This window comes from Onychostruthus taczanowskii, unplaced genomic scaffold (assembly GCF_017590055.1).
Source record: "Onychostruthus taczanowskii isolate IOZ18803 unplaced genomic scaffold, ASM1759005v1 scaffold6, whole genome shotgun sequence".
NCBI classification, from domain to species: Eukaryota; Metazoa; Chordata; class Aves; order Passeriformes; family Passeridae; genus Onychostruthus; species Onychostruthus taczanowskii.
This window is the reverse complement of record NW_024503679.1, coordinates 3,535,846-3,561,401: the sequence shown is the minus strand read 5'-3', so window position 1 is coordinate 3,561,401 and position 25,556 is coordinate 3,535,846. Positions and strand designations below refer to the sequence as shown.

The 25,556-nt window shown below is 40.4% G+C and overlaps 1 protein-coding gene across 1 annotated transcript in view; it reads right to left on the bottom strand.

The window, feature by feature from the left end:
* The window catches only part of MTMR10 (myotubularin related protein 10), a 36,059-nt gene extending 19,695 nt beyond the window's left edge, over window positions 1-16,364 (bottom strand). Inside the window, exons 1-5 of the mRNA XM_041418384.1 lie at window positions 16,049-16,364; window positions 14,716-14,776; window positions 2,461-2,597; window positions 1,300-1,372; window positions 122-264 (exon numbers count right to left, since the gene is read on the bottom strand). Coding sequence (XP_041274318.1) covers window positions 122-264; window positions 1,300-1,372; window positions 2,461-2,597; window positions 14,716-14,776; window positions 16,049-16,102 — 468 coding nt within the window. The 5' untranslated portion in view covers window positions 16,103-16,364. The remainder of the gene's footprint in view (window positions 1-121; window positions 265-1,299; window positions 1,373-2,460; window positions 2,598-14,715; window positions 14,777-16,048) is intronic.
* Window positions 16,365-25,556: the final 9,192 nt, after the last annotated feature.

The window sequence follows — 25,556 nt, the reverse complement described above, 5'->3', positions numbered from 1 at the left end:
AGTGTGCAATTCTTCCCCCCACTTTTCTATCAAAACATAATATAACAAAATGTTCTTATCAGCACAGCTGTTGCTACATGTAATGACTGGAAGGCAGAAATTCATAACAGGACAACAATACCTTTTTTGCACTTTCAGGACCTGCTTCATCAAAACGAAATCTGACAATACGAAAGTCTTTGCAATAAATTATTAATTCAGTTGGATTAAATTTCAGTTTTTGGTTGGGACCAAGGACCTTCTGCTTCCTCTTGGTGTCATTCACTGCAAAGAAGAGAAAATTATTTGACTGTGTTCTGTAAGGTAACACAACATTGGCTCAAACAGTTACAGTAATGTTGCTGCCAGAAAGTTTTTATTTATTGGCACATTTTGATTCAGGTAGAAAATCTGTTGATTCTTGCTAGTAAAAGCTTATGTTTCACTAAACTTAGGGTAAACCTCATGTTTTAGAAAACGGACAACAAATGTGGGCCAGTGCAAGACAATATAACAGGTCAATAGCACCTATTTGTTGTAAAAAAAATAGCATTTCTTCATCATGTTCTTCCTCAGAAACATATTAATCTTTTCACAGCGATCACAACCATCTTTGGGCATTAAAAACTTATAACCAATAATTTAGATTACCTACAGTCAGAAAATCAAGTGTTTAACAGCCCATGCCATAAACAAATATTGAACACTTACCACTTTTATGAAATTTTACAATTACAAGATGAAAAACATTCTTAACAAATAAGTTAGTTTAAGGAACCCAACAAATCAAAACCTGGTTCTCCACAAGAAGTGTTTTGTTTCTACAGATTAAGGTGACGACTGATATTTGCAGATTTTTGGAGATCACCTGTTATTAACTTGCTAAGAATTAGAGAGAATTGAAAACTACAGTATTTCTCTTGTCAGAAATCCCATCTATGTCTAACTGTATAAGCCATTTTTACAATTTAGTGTATTTCAGTGGCAGAGATTCAGACGATTCAATGTAAAAACATTGCTAACAAAATTTTGTAATGCTATAACATCTCTCCTACAACACCTGTTGATTCAGTATGGTAATTACAAATATAAAGTCTATAATATAAAGACCCAACTAAGTCTTCTGCATGGCACCTCAAGATTTATTCAGTATTTGAGGCTTTTATTCTAATTTTAAACAAACCAAATACTTCAAATCAGGAAAGATTAATGACATAAAACCTCAAGTGTCAACAATTCTGCAGAACTTAACAGGGAGGTAACAGTTTTGTACTGAATAAGAATAAAGCCTGTCAGTATACTTAACTATTTTTGACATACCTGTGACAATCTGCTCAATGCATGTGAGTGGGACATCGTGCTCACCAAGGAGGAGGTTTTTATAATGGAATTTCTGAAACACATGAACTCACAGCTGTTAATTGCAGTTCTGCAGTTTGCAACCAGATATAGAGCACAACTTTGAAGAAACTATGATAAAAATCAGGCATGCCTAGGCTTTTCTGACAGATACTACCCTTGTCTATTCCCAGGTAATTAGAGGTTAGATGCTGCTGAACTGCACGCCCAGCAGTTTAGAAACTCCAGTGGAATATGCAAAATAACCTCCCTATTTGCATTGAATTTACCCAATTAGTATCCAAAATCACTCTTAGAAATGCAATACAATTTGAAATATAATATATATATATATATGGAATCAAGAAATCTCCAATTATTATTACTTTTGTAAGCAGAAAGAAAAAACAATTCTACTTTCAGGGACAAATTTTGACAACTACTTTGTGTCAAAAATTAATCTTTTTAAGTAGCTCTGGTCAAACTTCCTAACCATTACTGAATAAGCATCTATCTACTTTCAGAGCTATACATATCTTTAATTGATGGAACATTTCCTTTAAAAGCCCCAAATGGAAGTGCAAACTCTACTGAAAATAACACACAGCTCACTGCTTGGATTTCCAGTGTTGTATGCTGTGCTGTTCAAAAACTGATAATGGTTTTCAATGTCATGAGCTCTGCTGTGACAAAGCAGAAGAGTTCCTCTCCCCTCTTCTTGTTGCTTCATCTACAATGAATACTCATTTCATAGTTACTTTGCCCTCCATCAGCAACACCAATAAAACTCCACCACAAGGAGAGCTTTGCTGATCTGACACTTGTCTAGTCCAAGGGACATTTGCAAACAGCTCTTTCAGGGAGGAACACATCTGTGTATAATTCCTGCTTTGTCTTTTGTAAAACCACTTCCTGGGGAAGCCTCCATACACGGAGGTGACTGGAGCTGGATGTACTTCTGTACAAATTTCTTGCTCTTGTTCTGATATGAGTAGATGGAATAGCAACACATTCAGAACAGAAGAGTTGAACTTCATCCTGTAGCCTGCTTAGAAAGCATCCATTTATATCAGATATAAGACTGACTGTGTGAATAATTCCACTTTTCACATTCATGATGTAGCCATGTGAGCAATAACCAACCTGCAGTGGCATTGGGTCATCTGTAATAAAGGAAATCTTGAAGTTAGTGCAAACCAGCTTGCCCCACAGATCATACTGGCTCGTGTCTGTTGCAATGCACTTTCTTACGAAATTTACTTCATTCACCACAATTTCACCTGAAACAGAAGAAAGGGAGGGGAAAGGAGAAGCCTATATAAATCCTGTAGGTACAGTTCTAAATCTGTAGTACCAAGAAACCCCTAACTCTTCACCAGTTTCAAGTTATCCACCTCTTATGGGTAAACATGGAGTTTAACTAACACCACTCCAGGGAAAAGAGAAAATTACCATTCCAAAATGGACAACATCGTGCAGTAGTTAAAATGAAACGAAACCCCAAACCAACAAAAACAACCAACTTAAAACCAAAACAAAGCTCAAAGAACAAAAACCAAAAGAAACCCCACAAGAAACCTGACCCACTGTCAAACCCAACAAAACTATATACCACTTCCCTTAGGTCCAGACATCAAGATCTGCAATTCTCCACTATTAAAAATTCATGTGTTTGAACAACACTCCTTTAAACAAGCACACATTCCCGTACTTCAGCTAATATTTATTTTAAAAATTGAAATTAGCTGGCTATTGTTAAGTACTTCAGAGGATTTGATTAATTCCCTGAATTCAGAATAATCAGGCCACACCACATTTTTGCTTTATAAAGACATTTTCAGGTGACTTCAAAAAACAGAACACAAACACTTTTTACTGTGACCGTCTAATGAAGAAGACATTTTCTGGATTTCCTTCATAAAAGAGAAGATCCAAATGATGAAAAAAAATTATGCTAATTGGTCTGGCATAAGCTATAAAATAAAAAAGCATATAGGCAAATGAGACTGAGGACCATTTAAAAAGTGAATCACTACACAAAATGATACTTTTCAGTTCCACAGCCAAGACTTCTGAAAGCTAAACAGTAACTCTTCCTTCAGTAATTTAACTTAGTAATTCCTTTTATTCCTGTACAGAGCTTTCACTTCTGTCATCAGATCAACCAGCTCCTGCTGCTGCTGTCTACCATAAATAGTGTGGGAGTACAAGTGTGTTCCAAGAAAAGTGTAACTTCATATTGGCTCTGAGATTCTGCTTAGAGGAAACTAAGGACTAAAGACTGCTGAAGCCTAATTTGCTCGTAACAGGTTTGGCATGTTTAGTCCCAGTTGCCTGAAATGCCATCTCACAGTCATGCTTTGCAGGGAAACAGCAGCTCTTCAGGCAGCTGCACTGGCAGCAGTCAGCTACTGCATGTCCAAGGAGTAGCACCACAGCCTGGAATAAATTCCCCATTTAGCTCCTGCTGCAGAGCAGATCCTTCCTCAGGTGATTATCACTGCAGCCAAGTAATCATACCTCGAAAGGATTACCTTTAGTGTCCCAGACACTTAAGAGATTTTTGCTGTCTCCAGGCCCTCCAGCCCCTTAGCTATTTCACCCAGCTGTCCTACTGGTCCTTCTGGATCTCTTGCCCGATACGATCAGGGATCTGTCTGGAAGTCACTAAGAGCTGCAGCAGCCTCTCTGCTTTTGGCTCAGTTGTTCAGCTGTAAAAATGTCTTTGTCTAAGTCTGTAGCCTTGAGCTGCCAGAATTATGATCTGTGTTCTGGGACTGTTTGAAGATGTGAGGAGACAAGTTTCATTGACCTGTGTTATCATATACATGAATATTCTGTGCCAGAAGTGACAGGAACTGTGAAAATGTCTACAAACAGATCTCCAGGAGCTTTAAAGTCTTTCCTCAAACAGTGCTAAAATGTGCTTAAATAAGCTTTTGAACATGAAAATAAAAAATCTGTTCCTTACAGCTTCAGTACAATCAGTTAAAAACTCATCCAAGTCCACAACAGCTGAAAACAATGTCTTATAATGGGATACATGAGAATGACAAGCCCTATTTCTGTTAAACATTGTAATGAAAATGTTTCAATACTTAGCATGGCCTGAAACTTCTTAATGCCCAGCATTTCTTCAAATAATCTGTTTACTTAAATAACTGCAAAAGCCCAAACTATTTATTGAAGCATTTTCTCCTCAGTATTGGTATTAAGTCTTCAACTATTCAACATAAAGTTCTAAGTCACCTCCTGTGTGTGAAGAAAAACAACCTCCTCATAAACTGAGTTCTAAGTAATTTTTATTCCTCTCTCTCTGCATATTGCCAGTGTATCACTGCATTTCTAATTAAAAAATATGGAGAGCTAAATACACCATGAAATGAAATGTAACTTCATAGCTTTTTTGGGTAACATTCACTTATCTGTTACCAAGCATAATATTTTTTTTACTATCACATAGGAGACACTTTTAAAAGCAAATTACTATTATCAAACTATTTCAGTATTCATTACTTTGATGTAACTAAACAGTAAAAGAAATGAAATACATTCACACATCTTTGATTTGAATTTCCTACAGTTTAAAACATGCCTGCTACATCATTCTCTTTCCAAAGCCAGTCCTTTTCACTTCCCCCCTTCATTCCTCATAATTGTGTGGTTACACTGCAACATGTTAATTCTAATCCTATTTTAGTGCAACTGCATTTAGTTTCATTCCATCCAACACAAATACATTCTGGATTTTCCGGCCTAGCTTATCTTCTGCTCTCAGGTTTGCAGCCCCAACCCAGAACTGTCCATTTTGAAGCTAAGGATTAAGGTATGGCAGGACAGAGAATGTGTGCATGCCAGCTTCAGCCAAAGAATGAGAAAGTTTGTAAATTTAATAGATGCAATTTCCAAATACCTGTATGATTTTTTTTTTCAAGATGCAGGTTTAGAATTTTATGCAACCCATCTTTTATCCCTCATTTGGGCATCTATAACAAGATATATATGTATATATGTATATAGATATATATATATATAGTGAACCTTTCAAAATGAAAATGAAAATTTAGGGAAGTAGATAAACAACACGAGTAGTAAGTGCAGGACTTGTACAATGAATCCTTCTTGTGTTTGTAGTTGAGTAGGTGATTTCTCCTACACAAGACAACAGAGCTATTCAGAGATATTACACTGCACATTTCTACAATGTAGCTGCTGCTTTTTTCCAGTAAACAGTCACAAGCTGTTCCAGACACGGAACAGCAGTCAACACTTCCATCTGACTCCAAGAGTCAAAGAATGATCTCAGGAGACGAGAGCAGTTTGTTTAAACTTTGACAGGAAACCAGAAGAGAAATTGCAGGTTGCCACCCTTACGTAGAAAGCCTAATCATGTTTAATAAAAATATTTCTACATTGAATACACAAATTACAAAAATAACAGGAGATACTGAAGGATCTATCTAGATAATACACTCTCAACCTGACACACAGCTTCAAAAACTGTTAAACTTCTGAAAAATTCTGCTAAATCTTCCAAAAGCACATGCAATCTGACTGGTTCAAATTTTGGATGTTTAGAGAATTCATGGTATGTATCTAATCCAGCATAAGGCATAACCCACTACAATCAAAATAAAAAGCAGCCAGCAGAGCCTGGGAACACGTGGGAGCTGGGAGAGAGGCAGGACAACCCTGCTGAGCACAGGGATCAGCAGGAGGGAGCACTGGATAGCACAGCTGTGCTCTCCCCCAGCCTGCAGCTACACCACTCTGCACCAGGCTTGTGGCAATTTGGTTCCTCAAGACTTGAAACACAGTCCCTAAGCACTAACATCCTAAAATAAAGGATGTTCTATACCATTTTCACTACACTATATTTTTGTAACTTTTGGTGCCCTGCCTCACAGGATCAAGTTTATTTTTTTTTGTTTATTTAATAAAGGTAGCAATTTGTAACTTTTCAGGGAAGAAGGTTGATTTGAGAAGCATCAAGAACCACAACCTTATTAATGCAGGAGGTGATACAGACTAAGGAGTTTTCAACTACTCTAACAATATGGACTGAACACACCAATGTTGCACAATTAAAGGAACTGAGCAGTATTTTATATATACAGACACATACACAGATCAATACATATACACAGAGATGGGGCATGGCACACTTACATATATACACATCTTAAAATGCTAACAGGCAGTATTTTTGTCACATTTAATATTTAAATATTTAAAAATCTGATACTTGCTAGAAGCAATAAATAGCTGAAATCACACTCCATAAATTAATAATGCAAATCCTACAAGGTCAATAAGTTTGCAGGTACCCTGCATGCTGCTAAGGGAACTTCCCCAATGCTGTACTTCTTAGAAGCACAAGAACAGGTTTATCAGCATAAACTCTCTTTAATGAGCATTGAAGCTCTATGGACATGTTCAATGTCTAACAGACATAAGCATAACAGAAGTTATTAAGTACTTTATGCAGTCATGTAATTTCTACCTAAATCCATAAAAAACTAGCACCTGGAAGCTGAACTCCTGTTTCCCATTTACAATGCTGGCAATGATTATACCCAAGTAAGGCAACAGAAAATCAGCTTGCTAATGCGAAACATAGTCTTAGAAGTTCACAACAGAAAAGCTCAAGTTAATTCAAGTAGCTATTTAACTGTTAAGAATGCACAATAATGAGTTCAGTTGTAAAATATTTGGCAAATAATTAACTTTCGGAATTTCCCAAGTAAGAATTTCCAATAAAACCTTCATTAATAAGTAACGGAAATCTACATCATTTTTGTCCCCTTATATGTTCTCTTGTGAATACCAAAATTGTATGAGTTTATAAGTATGCACCAAGCATTTAGATGTAAATGTCTCTAATCCACTTCTACATTAATCTTCTGCTCAGTGTGCTCGGGCACTTCCAAACTTAAGGAAAAAAAAAAGTATTTGCAAGCTCATGAAATAATTGTCTTTCATCTATTTTCTGATTTTCATGAGCTTTTACAAGGTTGTTCCAAAAGGACGGCTCAATTCTCTGATTATTGGGGAATGAAAAACAATTTCCGTTAATTTTTAACAGGAGAACCTGAGATTCCAAAGAACAACTCTGACCACTGCTTGGAGAGTGGTATGTTATAAATGCACAGTGAGCTTGCTTTGCCGGTCTTATTAGAAAATTGTTATTAAAATATATGTAAATATTTTATTCTCTCTGGTATGCTAAGAGAAAAGAGCTTAGATAAACTTTTTAAATGCTCAGTAAGGGAAAAAGTAGCAAAAAAATAAAGGCTTCCTGGTAAGTCTTCAATGATCATCTCTGTGTTTCCCATGCACAATTACAAGATTAAAATCAGTATTTGCCCAGTAATGGTTAATCTTTATGAACATTACAAAAAACCAGGAAAACCAAAGCCAAACAAACCCATAGCTGGGACCTGAGAGGATGAACTAGGATGGGACACTCCACAAAAGCTTTCCCCACATCTCAGAACCTCAGTGAAGGACACAAAAATATAGAGTAGGCAACAAACAACAGGAGTTCAGATGGCAAGAAGGGAACATCCATCAGGAGCAAAGCTCTCATTATCAAACAGATCAAAACCAAAGCATTGCAGCAAACTAAAAAACTGCTTACAGAGTTGCTTTAATCCAGGAACTTGCATTACCACTCAAATAGAAACAGTTCTATATTCAACATTCACTTTCACCTCAAGCCTTGTGCTGGCACTGCCATTTATGACAGATTTTGTTAGTCTCATCAGAGAACTGATCCAGTTAAAAATGGATTTTTTCTCCCTTTTTTGTCAGTTGAAATTTCACCTGAATTAGCTCTGATCTGGCTTGTTCTTTGGTTGCACAAAAAGGTGCCAGCATGAAGTAGTTAATAAGAACACATCTGTGTATGAGAAAAATAGAATAATAAACAGCTCCTGTTGGCATCTGTATGTATAGTTGGGCCAAATTAAAATAAACTGTTATCACCAGAACCCCTCCAATAAGAGTTTTACCAATGATTTGGTCACAGTTCTGCAATGTGAACAATAGACAAGCCAGTGACAAGGGAGAATGTTTGGTGTTTGCATAATTTTAAGTCTGGCCACGTAAACTACAGATTCCCAAACCCTGACTTTGCCTAAACAATATAATCAGTAACAATTTCAGAAGACTGAGGTTTTCAGCTTGTTATTTTATAACTCTGTTACCAATACAAGTTACAAATGCTGAACTTCTGCTGTACTACTGAGTCTTTGTTAAATTATACAGGTTTGGCTTAACAAATAAATTAATACAGAAGTATTTGTTTAGAAATTAGTTTGAAATCAGCTCACTTGAAGACTTACTTCATTGGAAGAAAATATGATTGCCAAGAGACAAAACCCCCAGTAGCTAGGACAGATGACAATTCAGAATCTAATGGATTTAAATGGCTTATAGCACTAAACAAATGTGGGGCAGAGTGGGCAGAAACCAATTACTTCACAACTTCTTTGCAAAATGCACATTAAAATACTTAATTTTAAAACAGGGTCATCCTTCAAGCTTCAAGGAATTATTCCCATAATGGCCTATGGCTAATCTGCTGCATAAAGGAAATTATTTTTGCTGATGTTTACAAATACTAAAATATATTAGTAAAAATAATAATTTTATAATTATAAAATTACATTAAACTAGTCAGAAGCTTTAAGAAATGCCTTTTATAACGAAAGGCAGACAAAATTACTCCATCCTGTAAAATCTGTTTCTAAGATTGTATCTGGTACTTAGATTCTGCATGCAGACCGCCTTGGTTGTACTTATGTCCTTAAAAAAATCAAACCCCAACACAGAACAAGCAGTTAACTGAACCCAAACCACGCCTGAAAATTTATTTTGAGCCAAACAAACAAAAAAGCTGTAACAGAAAGGAGTACTTAGTATATACTTACTGCAAGTGACATCTCATTCTAAATCTAAGTCAAACATTTGGTTCATTTTTAAACTTCTTGCAGTATGAAAAACTAGATTTCAGAAACCTGTTGTTTCAGGTTTCAAATCCAGAATTCAAAACTCTCGTAACTTATATAAATCTTCTGGCAATCTTTGTATAGACAACAAAAAAAACCTGAAACATCTACTTTAAAAAAGCTTCAGGGAATTGCATTATTTTCCAAATTGCCATTCTGATCTTCTAATCTGGCCATTCTTAAATGCTGAAAATAATTTCATGCTCTTGTATGACACTGATTCATGAAAACAAGTTGCAGCTACAAAGCTTTTTTGCTTCCTTTTTTATATCACCTATTAATTTTAAAAACAAACAAATGAATTTTCACAGTAACATTTCAGTTTCAAACAGAAAACTTTAGGCAGGTTAAAAAACTTAACCCTGCAATATGATGAGTCCTACTCAGCAGCACAGGGAGGGAGCGAGCCTTGGAGAGCTCTCCACAACGCTGGGAATGAGAATCAACAGCTCACTGCTCTGAGGCAGTGAGGAGCTGCCTTCGGGCAAGTTCTGCTCAGGTGCTACCAGCACTGACAGACTCTCGCTGCTCACCAGCAGCACATCCTCAGCAGATCAGGTAATGCCTTCCTGCATATCAATACCTCATTCCAGAAACAGCCACGGGAAAAGGAACCGACAGCACAGCACTTGGACCAACTAAACAACCCCAGTTTTCCCTGGGAGGCATTAAAGCAAAATGATTCCTAACAGCCAGGCAGGGCAGCCCGACAGGTCCGGGGGTTACTGATTAACCCCGCTAACCTGGGCCCGGCTCGCACAATCCCCGCCCTGCCCGGCCCGAGCCGGCGGCGAGCACTCACCGCACGGCGCGGCCTCGGCTCTGCCGCCCTGGGACACCTCGGAGCGAAGGAAATGCCCAGGAAGGGCTGCAGGGTCCAGAGCAGCGAGAAAAGAACGCACCTGGGGCACTACTGCACCAGGGTGCCTCAATGAACAGGGAGCTTCCCTCTCCTATCACATGATGTGCTGCAGCTGCTCTGGAACACATGACTCAATGTAATAAGGAATTGCAGAAAGCAGAAAAAAACAAAAAGCTGGGAGCTAACTTGCGAGAGAAACAGACTCTACTAAAAGATTAAATATTTCCATGATACAGTCTGAAAAACCTCCCAAAATTAAATTTCTACAGTCACTTGCATTTCTAAAGGCATGTAGATATAAAAAAGCCAACAGAAGTAAAAAAAAGCAGGTGGTAAAGTCAATCAGTATTATTAAATATAAGCAGAATATATCCAATGGCAAAAATCTTGAACAGGATACATAATTTCACCTCAGCAAAAAACAGGAACTCGTTCAGAATTAATCAAAAAGTTGATTACAGATACGGGAAACTTCATTTTTAGGACCAACTAAGAAAAGCCAAAGGGAGGCAAAGCAAAGTGGACATATAACACATGTCCAAAAATCACAACTTGCATGAAATGGAGGAATATGGCTTGATGTTTGCTGTGTCCTACAAGAACTAGGATTTATCCAAAGGAAGTGGATGGTGGTAATTTCAGGGGAAAAAAAATAAATTAAAAAGAGTTCCAACAGCATATAATTAAACTATGGAACTCGTTACCATGTGAAGCTGTGGGTGCTAAACGTTTACACGGCTGTAGAAAGCAACTGCATAAACTCAAGTGAGACAAATCCAGCAAGGGGAACTGAACACGGTAGCACTGTTCTGTGATATCCTGTGGCTCCTCACTGGGGTGTCCCCATGAGGCTCCTGCAGGAGGAAAGTCCCCATGCTGCACTCTGCAGAGGAAGCAGCTGGGAATGCTGCTTGCCCTGCTCCCCTCTCCCGGCGGCCATCTGTCCCCGCCCAGCCGTACCTGTGCCCTGCTGGTCGCCCACCGCGGCTGTGCCCACACACCGGTGGCAGCTCGCAGGTTCACTTCTGCCATCGGACCACGAAACGGGGCAGACACAACAGCCTGTGCATCACTGCTTCCAACAGCGCCTCACCACCACCGCCCCTTTAACTTGCCTTAGCAAACAAGCCTTACAGACAAAAACTACTATCCAAATTCAGTTTAGTCTATAATGTAATAACCATTTCCAGCCTTTTTGCAAAAAACTTACAGGTAACAACTACTATCTTAATCTACTAGCAAATTAGCATATTGAGCAACAATTTAAATAATTCAAGTTGACATTAAGATTCAGGAGGAACAATCCTTTTCTCACACAATCAGATGCTCCACTGGTTACATAATCTGCTGCAGAATGCCCTGTATGAGCAACAGGGAGGATCTCATTGCCTGGTCTTGCCCAAACCACAGTGTGGCACTGGTTCCAGTACACACACCAGACTGGCCCATTGTCCATCCCAGTACTGCACTTCTGCACACTGCTTTGCCACTCACACCATGGAGACACGCTGGATTCACAGGACACTTGTGCTGGACAGGTTTTCTCAATGACCAAGTTGATGATTTGGAAAGCTACAGACGCAGCTATGGAAAATAGGCTACAGCTGATCCCCAGAACAAAACACACCTTCAGGTTTAACATGAACTCTGCACTCCCCCAACGTACACAGACTCATTTCCTACCAGCCAGGCAGGGCGCTTTAACAGACTGACTGCTAGACTACCTGCTATTTCTGTAATTTTCCTCTTTGACATGCTTATAAAACTAGCAATGCACACAAACAAAGGGGAAAAAAGTGAAACTGTTACAGAGGCCAACTCTTAACTAATTCTGCAGAAACTCTCACTCACAGAACTAACACTAGGAAAACAGAACTGCGGAAAGAAAAAGAAAACATTTTTATAACTCTACCTCAAACCTATATAATCTGTTTTGCAATGAAATTATACCAAATTCTATAAAATTACTTGCTTTTCCCTACTGCAGTATCAGTGTTGTCCCTTACAACCAAGGTTTTCACTTGTTGTACTGATGATACTTGCTCCTTTTCCCAATAAATAGCCTCCTCAGGGCATACAGTTCCACAAGAATACAGGCTTTTGCTCCAAATTCTGATGAGATGTGGGCTCTGGGCTCCAGAGGAAACTTTTAAAACAAACTCTACAGGTGGAAAGTGATTCCAATGAATTTTCTTTTTTTAAGTAAAAACCACTTCACTTTCTAGCCAGATGCATTATTTCCTAGCCTGTAACTCCTTGTCATAACCTTCACTGCACAGAAGTACAAATCAGACAGCAGGGTATTTAGCTCCTTTGGAATTAGCAAGCAAGCCACTCCCTCAGAGTCACTAAATTTTAGGAATCAAAAGCTTAACACAACCATTTGCAGGTTTTGGATATTACTAAAGCCAGTACCCGCTTGTGCCAGTCTAACTTAATTCCAAAAGAACTCCTTAAAAACTCCACTGCTTAAAAAAGCGTAACAAACATTCAGCCACTCTGGGTTATCTCTGTTCCTGAGAGCAAAAGCAATTTCACACAATTGTTAAGGATAGGATATTAGGAATGCCATACTGAAACTGTATTTACAAGGAAGTGCAAGTCAGCCTTAATATAATTAAATGAGTTGGAATTTGGCCAGTAGCTTGGGTTATGACAAATCCACAAGCCAGTCTATCCAACAGTACAATGTGTACTTGTTTATGCACTTTCCTACAGCACGGCTGATGACAGAAACAAAAAAATGTCTTTAGGCTGGTGCTTAACTTCAAACAGGAAGAATTGCATTTAAGTAATTTAAAATAAGTCACTTCTAACACACTCCCAACTCTCATACAGAGTCATGAACAGATTTTGTCAGAGCTACTTTGTGGCTATATAGAGCAGTGAATCTTATCATGAAATAATTCAAAATAATACCTTAACATTTCCACCTCCATATCATTCTAAGTCTGGGGTACCTCATACTGTGGCTTCTACGTAACTTGGAGCAACTTACTACAAATGTCCCAAAAGCCATCAAATGCTGACTTCAAAGAGAGTGCAAGACAAGGAAAATAATGCAAAGAGGGAATAAATACAAGTTTGAGAAAACAAACCCAGTCAGCACCATTTTAAGAATACTTGGGAATTTCACAAACAGAGTGTGAACCATGCTGCAAAAAGGGGCAGCACAGAAGTTACTTTTTGTGACTGCTCATGGCCAGGTCGCACAGCAAAGGCAAGATGTGCTACATTTTGAGCAAAGCACTCTCGTACTGCCCTGCAGTTGCTGTGGAATGCCTCAGAGAAGAACATGCAGTCACTTCCTTGTGAGTCAAAGGCCTTGGATGGATATCAACTGCAACATAATCAGTGAGATGCCAAGTGGTAAGCAGAAGTTTTGCAAGCATAAAAATATAACTATTTCAAATATCAAGCAATCTCAGCAACGTATTTTGGGACATTTATGCCTCAAGCAAATTCTGCATTCTTTTGTTTCATGAAGAATGTCAGGCAGTTGTTATTTACTCTTTCAGCTGAACCTCTTCCACAGTATTTCAGCCTCTTAGGTACCTCACTGGACCATATCACATATCAATTAGTACTGCTTAATTAGCAACAGGCCCATGTAAAGCAGTGACACAAATAATTTTTAAGAGTTGTTTATACCTACATCAGTGTGAGTGTAAATTCATATTTTTTAATATACATTCTGAATGCTAAGAAAAAACTGTAGAATGACATTGCTTTAAGCTCAAAACTATCCTTAGAAACTGCAAGCCAAGTTTATAACAGTGATGTACAGTTTGCAATGAAAGTAATTTTGGGAACAGTAGATTGTTCCTTCCATATCTGAAAAAAGGCTTTTAGAAATCCTCATTGCTCAAAGTGTCATCTACCAGAGATTATTTCTTATTTAAAATACAGACACCATTAATACCCTACATTTTTATAAATATGTTATGATGAACAGTAATAAAAGCATTGCTTTATTTCTCCCACACCCCAAAAAAATTATTCTGTAGAGGTCTGAAGACAAAAATTCCAAATTTACCTAAAAGCACCACAATCCATAAGACTAAATGAATAAAGATGGCATTAGAAGATTCCCAATACAGAAGTCAATCATACCCACACACTGGAAATTCTATGACTATTTTCCTTTAAAATAAAGGAAGACCCTGACACAGGCTTTGCTACTGGCTTCTGCACACAGGTAAAATCTGACTATCTGATGAAAGTGTAATTACCAGTAATCTTCCAAAAGGTGTCAAGAATGTACAAACACTTAACAGTGGTTTAATTTCCAATAATCACAATAAAACCAAACATTATCCTATATGTAGTAAAGCACCACACAAGCAAAACTGCCTAGGTATTCACTTAGTGTTTCAGGTGTGTTGGAATCAGTTTCTACAGACACAAACACCATTACCTTTTCCTGCTCAAAAGCAATATTCCCTCAATGAACAATGTTAAGATTAAAATATACCAAAATCAATACCAACAGAGATATTTGTCAAACTCCTGGTTCATGCCTACCTGGTAAAAGTACTGGTTCCAGTTTTTTAATTCTTGGTTCTGATGCTATATTGTCATCAGCCTGAAGAAAAAAAAAATAAAAAAATTTACTTTAGGCTCAGAACTTTACAGTCAGACACAAGCCTGACCTGCTTGTACACAAGAGAAAGTTGTTTTAACTTAAAAAGTTCATCTTAAGGAGCTAGAATCCAATCATAGCAAGAGTTTTTTAACAATTTTGAGGGCATTTAGATTTGTACCAAAAGAATAATAAAATATTTTAAATATTCATGTTTAAAAATTTGAGTAACCCAAATTATCACAAGTCACAGGGTACACAAAACCAATTTGGCTTGATACTCCATAACGGCCCAAGATCTTCAACAAATTTTACAGGTATAGACACTCAAGTTCAAAAAAAACTCTACTAACTTCTAACATGCACAGCTTTCCAGCATAGGAAAGATTTTTAAAAAAACTGAAGGCCTAGAACATGCATATGCCTACTTGCACCTTAGTTTCAAACCTTCAAAATTAAAAGCTTCTACAAAAAGACTGGAACCTTCAGTGAAATAACCCCCATTTCCTACAATGATAGCAATATAACCATTTCCCAGGACTAGGAATATCCAGAACTGTGTTACATCGACATCTCACTTCTACAAAGAAATTGGGAATAAACCAAGAATCAGTCAACATGTCAAACATGTTGCTAGAAGAGGTCCTGTCCCGTCTAAAGTAAATAAACATCACTTTCTGTCAAGTGCACATCCAGATGACACAAAAAGTCCTGGTGGTTCTCGACACACTCAGTACTATATGCGCTATACATTATTGATAGATACACTCAGTTTTCTTATTTATGCCATCAGACAGGTTCTAAACATGAAGCGATGGCTACAAGTGAGAGTTTAACTATCTGCACAGCACAGCAGCGCCCGCCGCTTTCTCCTCATCCCGCCCAGCGCTGCGAGCAAAGCGAGCCCAAACACCTGAAGCGTAACTCACAACTTTCCAAAATAATCTCGCACGGGCCGATTTTAACGAACACAAGACTTTATTTTGATACAAGTCCTGCTTCCCGACCACGGTGCGGGCTCTGTCCGTGTGCGACGCGGAGACCCGGAGGCCGAGGGGCTGCACCCCGAACCGGCTGCGCAGCTTTTGTTTCCCGGTGCCACGGAGGGCTCGGGGACCCGGCAGCCCCTCCACAGGTGCTGTTCGCCACCCTCCGGGCCAGCGGGCACAGCCCCGGGGCGGCACCTCGGCCAGGGACAGGGACGGCCCGGGGCAGGCAGGGCAGGCAGGGCAGGGCAGGGCGGGCAGGTCGGTAATGGCAGTAAAAGGCGGTTACCTGAGGCAGAAGGTACGACTTGAAGGTGGGTTTGGGCTGCTTGAGGGAGAACATTGTGGCCGCCGACGGGCGGGCGGGCCGGGCCGGGCCCCGGAGGTGGTACCGACGCCCGCCGGCTCAGGCCCGGCGCCCGCGGCCGCTCGGGCTGCGCTCCCCGTCACACCGCGGGGGCGGCCCCGGCGCACCCTCCTTCCCCAAGGGAGGAGCCAGCGGCCTGGGCAGGCCCGGGCTGGAGCCGCTGCCGCCCCGCATGGAACCCCCGAGGCTCCCTCCGCCTCCCCGAGCCGGCCCAGCGGCTCCTTGGGCGGGCGGCGGCCCCGGCGGGCCGGGCCGGCCCGCGGCACCGCGCAGCCCCGGCACGGCCGCACTGCCGGGGCCGGGTCAGCGCCCCCCGGCGCCATCGTGCCCGGTCCGGGCCTGCCCCAGGAACAGCCAAACGCGGGGCCTGCGGCGGGCGGGCCGCCTTCCGAAGGACAGGGTTGCCGCAGTTCGGCCTCAGAGCCCCGTGGGAGCTGAAGCCCCCGTTCGGGGGCCTGCAGGAGTTGGCGCTAGCCGGGGCTGTCTCGTAAGGCAGCGGTAAAATCCAGCTCCGGCATGGTGGAGAGAGGGGCTGGGGAGACGCTGGCACAGGCTGCCCGGGGAGGTCGTGGCTGCTCCATCGCTGGCAGCGTTCACAGCCGCGTTCTGTAAGGCCTTGAGCAAGGTGCCCCTGCCCGTGGCAGGGTTTTGAACTGGATGGTCCATCCTAAGCCCTTGACCTTCCGGGATTCTGCTGTGGCGTTCTTCCGATGTCACCCTTTACAGAAGGTGTATGCATTACAGCTGTGGCTGTATGCAACCCTTTCAGGCACATGATGTGACTCTTGGGGATGGTTCTGTGCAGGGCCAGGAGCTGGACTGCACAATCCTTGTGGGTCCCTTCCAAGTCAGCATATTCTGTGTGATTCTGTGAGGGCTGGATGATGCCCCAGGCAGCTGCTGCAGTCACCCTCCCACTCAGCAGCCCTGCTGACTGTGGGAGCTGGATGTTGATCCAATATCGTTGTAACTCCCTTTAAGCTTTCCAGGCACTCGTGTTGCTCACCAGAACTTCTCCAGGACATGGAAATAACACAGGCACCTACCTAAACTGCCAAAATCCATCACTGTTATCTCTTTTAAGTAGGAAACTGAGTAACTGTTCATGTTTGCTTAGTGGCCTATGACACCCATAAAGGTCCATACTGCAGGTGATTATTATGACTGCTCTAAACTTGGCCTCCACACTGAAAACACCTCCTAGACGAAGCAACAGTTTGGGTGGAAATGTGGTTTAATGGAGAACCCTAGATCAGGAATACATGGTCTGTCAGCTGTGAGATCTATGGAAGGGGGAGAGTCTGGGTTCTCCTGCAGATGATCCAGCCACAAGGGAACTGGGTTAAACCAGCAGGTCCCTCCAGATTTTGGAGCAAGGTCTGGTGTGTTCACTAGGGTAAGAAGGGCTGGCCCCTGGCTGCTGGTGCACCACAGTCATGGTTCCAGCTGTGAGCCAAGCAGAGTTCACAGCAAGGACCATGGTTTAGGGGTGAGAGTTGAAGGCCAGGACCTGACAAACAAACTGCTGGTGTTTTGTAGCCTCACCATACTAAAAAGCATAATTTTGGTTAGCCATACTGTCATGAAAATGGAACAGCTCACATACAATGTAGCATTTGTAAAGGCCTGGTACAGCATAGTGGTGAAGACTCCAGAAAAATGGACACATTTTTAGACACAAAATGACACATACAGTACTCAACATCAGCTGCAAGGTCAAGATCTTCCCTCGTTAATAGAAAGTATATTATATTGCATTGTAAAACCTGGGATGTTTTTGAACTTTAAGGGTGTGTGTTCCATGAAAGAACATACTTTAGGGCATGATCTGGATTCCACAATTTAGAGGAGATATCCCACTGATTGCAGCAGAAAGGTTTGATTGAACAGTGAGGAGGGAATTCACTGGCACCTGCCTAGACTCAGGAAAGCTCACGTGCATACAGCATTTAATGCTGTTCAACAGCCCAGGAGGGAGCACCCTGCTCTTGGGCTCATAGATAGAGAAGATAAAACCAATCCCAGTGTACTTTTCAAAACAAGTGCACCTCCTTGCACAAAGGTCCCATCTTATTGCTGTTGGCAGACAATGCCCTTCACTTTATCCTCCATTTTCACATATACCACTTTTATTTTACGCTGTAAACATCGTTGTCTAAGTGGGATTATTCAGCCTGGCATGATCTCATGCCCCAGTCCATTTTAGAGAGTGCACTGTGCTGCAGATGCTGCTGATGGTGTAAAGCTGAGTGCTGTGAGAGCAAACCACAGCTCCTCTCATCCCCTTTCATAACTTAAATCCTTTGGATGTTTGATAAGTGAGAAATACTGCAGCACTAGTCCTTATCTTTATCCTTCTTTAAAGTTTTTGTTCATATTCAGAACAGTGGTGAAAGGGAATTTAACTCAAAAAGGGGGGAACAGAAAGTGAGGGGGTGAAGAAGGCAGAAATTGCCCAGACTTGAAACTTCACATAATAAATTTGCCGGTGATATTAAAAATGATGATTATTTTGCACCATATCAAAATTACAAGAGTGTTTCTCCATCAGCACAGAGACTTTTTAGGAGTAGCTGTAAAAGCAATCTTACTCGTGAGAGGATGATCACAGGATAGCAAAAATTTCCATTAAGGACTGCACTGACACATTGAAATTGCAGTGCTGTTCTGAAAAGGAGCAAACAAAATCAAAACTAAGCTCTCACAAGATTTATGAGGATTGTTACTGGAACTGGTTACAAGTTTCCACTGAAAGAGTTCTATGCCAGTAGGAGAAGAAGGCTGATTTGGCAGAATTGAGTACTTTGGAGAAGGAAGTTAATTGTCACAGCTTGCAGTGAGATACAGACAGGCAGAGCAGGACAGGCAAGTAGAGCAGGGTAGGCAGGCAGGGCAGGGCAGACAAGGCAAAAGGTCAGGCAGGACAGGCAGGGAAATCCTCTGGCTCCTTTTTGGAAATGAACTCAACTGCCTGCCCATCTCTGGCCATCCCAGCTCTGCTTCACTTGCTCACTTTTTTCAAACAGTTCTGCTAAGCCAGAGATTTTTGAGAATGCCTTTGTTCTGTGAGAGCAGTCTTGAAATAATGGTGGGAAGACAGCTATGCAACAAAGTCAGCTGAACTGAAAAGACTGCAGCTGTCTGGTGTTATTCTCATTACTTAAAAAATAAGTTTTTTACTCAGCACAGTTATTTTCCTTGCCTCTACCTTGTTATTCAGTGGTATCTCCTGTGTGCTAGCCTGACCAGGACCCTTTCACTTGGCCACTCTCTGTGAGAAGCAGCCTGACCTGCTCTCCCAGTGGTATCACCCCCAAGACTGTGTGCTCGTCTCCCAGGGCTCTTTTTACATACCTGCCACTGTTTGTGACAGTGCAGATAATTATCTGTTAGCAATGGCTGGGGTGCATAACCTGCTGCATTCAGTGCACACTCAGATTAGGCACCTTCCTAAAAGTTCTGCTACAACCTCCCAAGGCAGCTCTGTGGCTGGGGAAGTGCTTTGGTTTATGCAATGCGTGAGGGCTGGGGTTAAATCAGAACAGATTTTCACAATGGTCCCTTTTGATCTCTCAGCAGATTAGAGAATGGCTTTCATTAGGCATGTTCAAGAACAGGTTAGACCACCATCTGCCACTGATGCTATTGACATAGCTGAACTTGCCTAGTGCAGATGATCTCTCCCAGGCCTGTATTTCTATGGCAACTTCCATGTTTTCATAGCTCTCTGAAGACTGGTTCAGTTATTGGTTTGAACTCCAAGACAAAAAGACACAAGTGTTGTCTGATTTCACAGCAAAGCTATGTGCCCAGAGCAAAAGCAAGTGTGCAGCAAGCCTGCAAAGTCAAGGATTCACTGATGAAAGTCAGTTCTATTTTTCCCTGAAAGTAGTACTGTTTATTACTTTACCTGGAACCTCTCTACTTGTGCACTCAATAGTTAGTGCACCCAGGTTGCCTCAGCCTGCACTCAGAAGTGTGGCACTCTGGGGACTTGTGAGGGAGCCAGCCCTACAGATCTGTATTACCTCTTACAGAATAAAAACATAATGCCTTCAATTTATTAAGCAGTTGGTAAAAAAACCCAGTCATTCCTGAATGTCCTTGATGAAGGCCTAGGAGAAGAATATTTAAAATGTGTTTACTTACATAAAACAGCAAATTTGACAGTCTTGGCCAAATGTATACAAAAGAGATAAAAACTATGCAGAAGTTTTAGTTTCTTGTGGTATCTCAGGAAAGAAGCCTCCTTTGCAAGGCACATCAGTGAAGTGGAGGCTGTCCTCTTTGTGTGGAGGTTTAATGATATGGAACTTTGCTATGCCAGGTAAGGGTACTTTCCTTGTTAACCTTTGTGTAGGTATTACTTGCCTGGAGTTACTGGGTGCTGTTCACAGCACAGTGTTCTACCTTGGCTCAGACTATTTCACACAGGTGTTGTGATAGTGACTATTAGATTACTGGTGCTTCTAAACTAGAATCAAATCTTTTTCCACGGCCCTTTTGGAAGGCTGTTGGTTTGCTCAGGTGATAGCTTGCTGAGCACAGCAGTACAGTTAGGGCAAGCAAAGGGAGATGCTTGCATCTAGAGTCATGCAGGATGAAGCACTGGTTTTACTGGGGGTTCATCTGCAGAGGCAAAAGAGGAGCAGGCACATGAAATTATGCACCCTCTTTTCCATTACTCCAACACCAAGCACTAGGTGGATACCAGCACTTAAAAATTTCAGCTGAACATCTGCAAAGAATAATTTAAAGCCTGTTGTGAAGACACACCTTACATCCATTGTAAAGATAGAGGGCACCAACCATAAAGCACCACTTTGCCATATCAAACTCTGCAGATAAAGCTAAAAGTTGAAAAAAACAAAATAAAATTGCAGTTTTAAGAAAATCTGTAGTCTTTGTCTCACTTCTCCCAAGGTTTGTGGTTTGTCAGCCTACAATGCAAAGTACTTCTAGGTACTGTTTTATGCCTACCCCAAATTCCTGTGCCTGGCACAATTTGAAATGGTCTTTAAATGGCCACATCAACCAGGTCCTTACATCACTTTTGCCTTCCTGTCCGATGCTGGATCAAAAGAGGGGATCAAAATCCACAATTAGGCTGAATTTTCAGCTTAGGTGACTGCTGCATGTGGTAGAATATTTATCTGCAATGGTTGCAATGAGAAGAAAACATCCTTAGGGCTAATTTAGCCTCATAACCCAGCAAACAGAGGCTAATTGTCACTGCTAGTAACAGGCCACAGGCTTTATGCTGACTTTGTAAGGCCTCAGGACTGAGGCTTGTCAGGACTGCTTTGTCTGAACTTGCCTTAACCTGCCTCGAGCTGTCCCTCATTTGTTTAGCTGTGAAAGCAGCTTTTCTAATGATGAGAAAATTCAGGTTTATTTGTAGGATTTAAAGGTCAGTGATGAAAAACAAGATATAACTTTGTAGCTCTAATAAAAATGCCCCTAAAATAGCAAAAAATAAGGACAAAGAAACAACATGAATTCATGCTTACCCTACAAAGGACCTGGGATGCTGACAGCTGGCAGTATCCTCACTATCCTCACTGTAGCCACTGACCATTAGACCCAGAGGATCAGAGCAGGTGCCAATAAACATCAGAATTAGGGGTAGATAGTAGGAAGTGTGCATTGAATAACTTTAGCTTTTTCTGGTTTTCCATTAGTAGCATCGTAGTATTCTTTTCTGTTCTCTCTTCTTGTCTCTTCTCTAATTAGATGGATCTAAACTAATAACAATTCATATACTAGACTGTTAAAACTTATTACACTAACAATAAATTCTCAACTTTACATCCATGGCTCCCAACAGCTTTTGAGTGCAACACTAATTCAGGCAGAAGTGACCTGCTGGACAGGACAGTGCTGCAGAAGCATCTGTGGGACCTCAGCACAGTGTCCAAGGACTGCTGTCATTTGGAAAACTCACCTGCTCCACATGAAGTGCTCCAGCAGCACACTGGCTTTGGGTCAGCCCAGAACACCTGTAACAGGGCACAGTCCTGTTATTCATCTTGCAGAGCTAATGAAATGATTCTGTTAACATCCTTGGTCATGCACCTTCCTCACATTCCTGTTTCCTGACAAGGCCTTGCAGATGTGTTCTTCTTTTTTTTTATTTAGAAGAACAGATAAATATTTTGCCGAAGATATCAAGCACAGAACCTTGGAAAGCATCCAAATAAGCTGCATGGAGAAACCACAGTTGGAAGGTTTCAATGGCTACTTTAATGAATTAGTAAATAATATGGAAAATGGGCTTTCTTGATTCTCAGGTATTGATCTCCAGCTTCTAAAATCAATAGAGTGACTCTGCAACAGGAGAGGCTTGTGAGGGCAAAGTTCAGCTAGTCCCTGAATGATGCAATGTAAAAAGGGGTAGTTCATGGAATCAGGTGGTAGAGTCATGAACCTGCCTTTGTGAATATGACAGTTAGTCACTGTGTTGAAAACATTTGCCTTGAGGGAAAGGGAAATGTTTGTATTGCAAGATACTGTAAGGTGAACAAATTTGAATTACCTCAGAGTAATATCTCTGCATAGACATAGCCCTGGAGTACACACCCTTTCAGCTTGACCTGCTTCAGAATAGGTCAAGCACATAATAAATCATGGCAATGGAATTCACAGTGACATTGCTGGGAAGTCACCACATGCTTAGCAGTGAAGGGGGACACATCTTCCTGAAAAGCAGTATTAAACATGCCTCTTCAGAAATGCAAATTCTCTGCCTGCATCCTTTCAGCCAGTATTCAAGAAAGCATGGAGGCAGACATGCAAATGTGTTGGTCATTATTCTGCTTAGTGAGCTCCAAATCTATTATTAGTCTTCTATGCACATACAGAACCATATTTAAATCTTATTAAAATGGCTGTTTGTCTAAAATGACTCTGCCAAAGCCAGTGTTGACTTCACATGTAATGACAGAGAAATTGTCATTCAGTTCATGCTGTGTGAGAGCACAGAAAATATCCAACCTCTTAAAATCATCCCTCTATAGAAAATTTCATGCAAAATTACTGTCAACTGTTAAGAAAAAAAAATTGTTTAGAAAATGTTTGTCCCATGCACTGCATAAGAAGAAACAGATTAGTGAAGTATTTTGACATTATAGAGAAAAAATTGGTATATTGAATTAATTTACCGTATTTTTCACACATTTCTTTATAAATATTTTTACACAAAGGAAGTATATAAATACAAAGGAAAAATATTTTTGTTTGAAATCTACATGCTATCAAATAAGTTTTCAATGTAAGTGCTAAAAAAATGGAGTGGTCAAAAGCATGATTAACACACATTTTATAAAGACAATGTAACAAGAGGTATGCAACAGACTGTATTCCATTCCACAATGCATACTGCTTGTTTAGCACAGTGCTGAAAAGCTGCATCCCTTTGTGTTTGTTAATGAATCCATTTCTGGTGAATGTGCAGGCAAACAATAAAAAGGCATTGGCAAACTGGAGGCTATTTTAACCACATATACACAATGGCTATGTAGTTGCACAGAATGGTAACACAGAAGTAAACATGGAAGTGAAACAATTTCAAATGTCATTCTGTTTTTACAAAATGTCAAGTTCCCTAAGTTGAAGAAAAGAGAAGCCCATATAAAAAGCAAAATGTCAACGCTGTTCCAACAGCAGGGAAACCAGTAAACCTGCTGGTAAGAACCAAGATAGCAAAAATCCAAAAGAAATGGTGACTGAACTCTCTGAAATGTCTGTGCACTTTCCACGATCATTCAGTCTTGTAACAGTACTTCAGGGTAAAGGTATGGATGGAGTATGAAAATACAATGCAAACAATACAAATCAGATACCATTAATGCATGTATAGGGTCTTCCACCAGTCTCTGCATTTCAAAATGCTGTAAGCATCATCGTCAAGGAGGACAATGTCAGTTGAGACCTGCATTGTGGGGCTGATGGTGAGTGAAAAAAGAAATTATGTCTTTTCAAAATAGTGTATGAATTAGTCCTGACGGGTAATGAGTTAAGCATAAACCTTTGACCAGTATTCTGCCTTTAACTCATTTTTAAAATTGTCTGTTCAGTGGTAAGCATCCCCTGCGAAGAGAGGAGCTGAATATTTGGAAAATCAAAGTTCCTAAAACTTAACAGGGAAGAATGACCCAAGTAACACCCTGCTATTATGAAGAAAATTATCAAAACCTAAACTTAGAATACCACTGCAGAGACTCTGGATACATCCAACTCCAGATGTTGATTTCCACTCTTAGTCCTCAAAACACTTTTGCTGCAGAGACTTTTTTCTCCTTTGACATGTGTTTTTGAAATTTACTCAAGAAAATGTACAAAATTTCTACTCTGGTCTGGAAAATCTATATTTTGTTTAGACGGACTCCTAGAAACTGTTACTTGTTCCTCATGTGTCATAATGAAATTGCAAAATGGAAGATGAATTTGTCACACTAGATTTGTTTCAAGAAAAGATCAGCTATATTTTGATCTCAGCTGATCAGAACACCTTTCTTGTTCTGTTTTGATTTGTTTTCCCTTGCAAGCATCTAAGAAAAGTCAGAATCTTAGTCTAAGTCTACAGAGACTTCAGTTGTAATCCTCATTTATACAAAACACTAATGCAGATCTTGGATTTCTATTATTAAAATATCCATGTATTTGATATTATTAGAATCTCCCTAAACATTTTGAAACAATGATCACTGTTTTTCAACAGTTTAAGGCTGTCAGCATGCTTTGGGCTGGGGACAGATGTGATCCTGAAAGCAAGATTATGCCACTGAAGTTCAAGGACAGATTAAGAACACGTCTACACGTGGCTTTCCAGGTCAGACTTCTCCAAACACAACTGTATTTTGCCACTCTGACCTATTTCAGTGGATGAGAACTGCCATGTCATGCCATTCAGAAAGAGAAGCTAAGCAGCATGCATGAAATCAGCAGTGAAAGAGGGGACTGCATAATTTTTCCTTGCCTCCAACAATATTGTTTTGATCTGAAAAACACCATGGCTACAAAGAAACCAGCTGCATAAGTAAGGATAAAACTAAGACTGGTTAAAAATGTGTTCAGTTTGAGAAATCTTCTGATAAAGTTATTACAGTATAATATTGCTCTTCCTCTAAGAGCTTTTATAATGAGCTTGTCAGTAAATGAGCTTATGAGGGAGACTGAATTGGAACAAAGGAATATCTATATAGTTGGCATCTGTGGACTGTACCTACTTTTATCTGCCCCTGAGAAAACATCTCCCTTTCACCCAGCCCAATAAACATTTATTTAAGAACAGAACTTGTATCTATTAAGTTTAAAAGAAGAGAAATACATATATTCACAATTCTTCTTTAGAAATTAATTTAAAAATCCCTAATTTGTTCAATTAGTCACTCTGCTTTCTCAACTGTTGGTAAAACAGGGGCCATAAGCC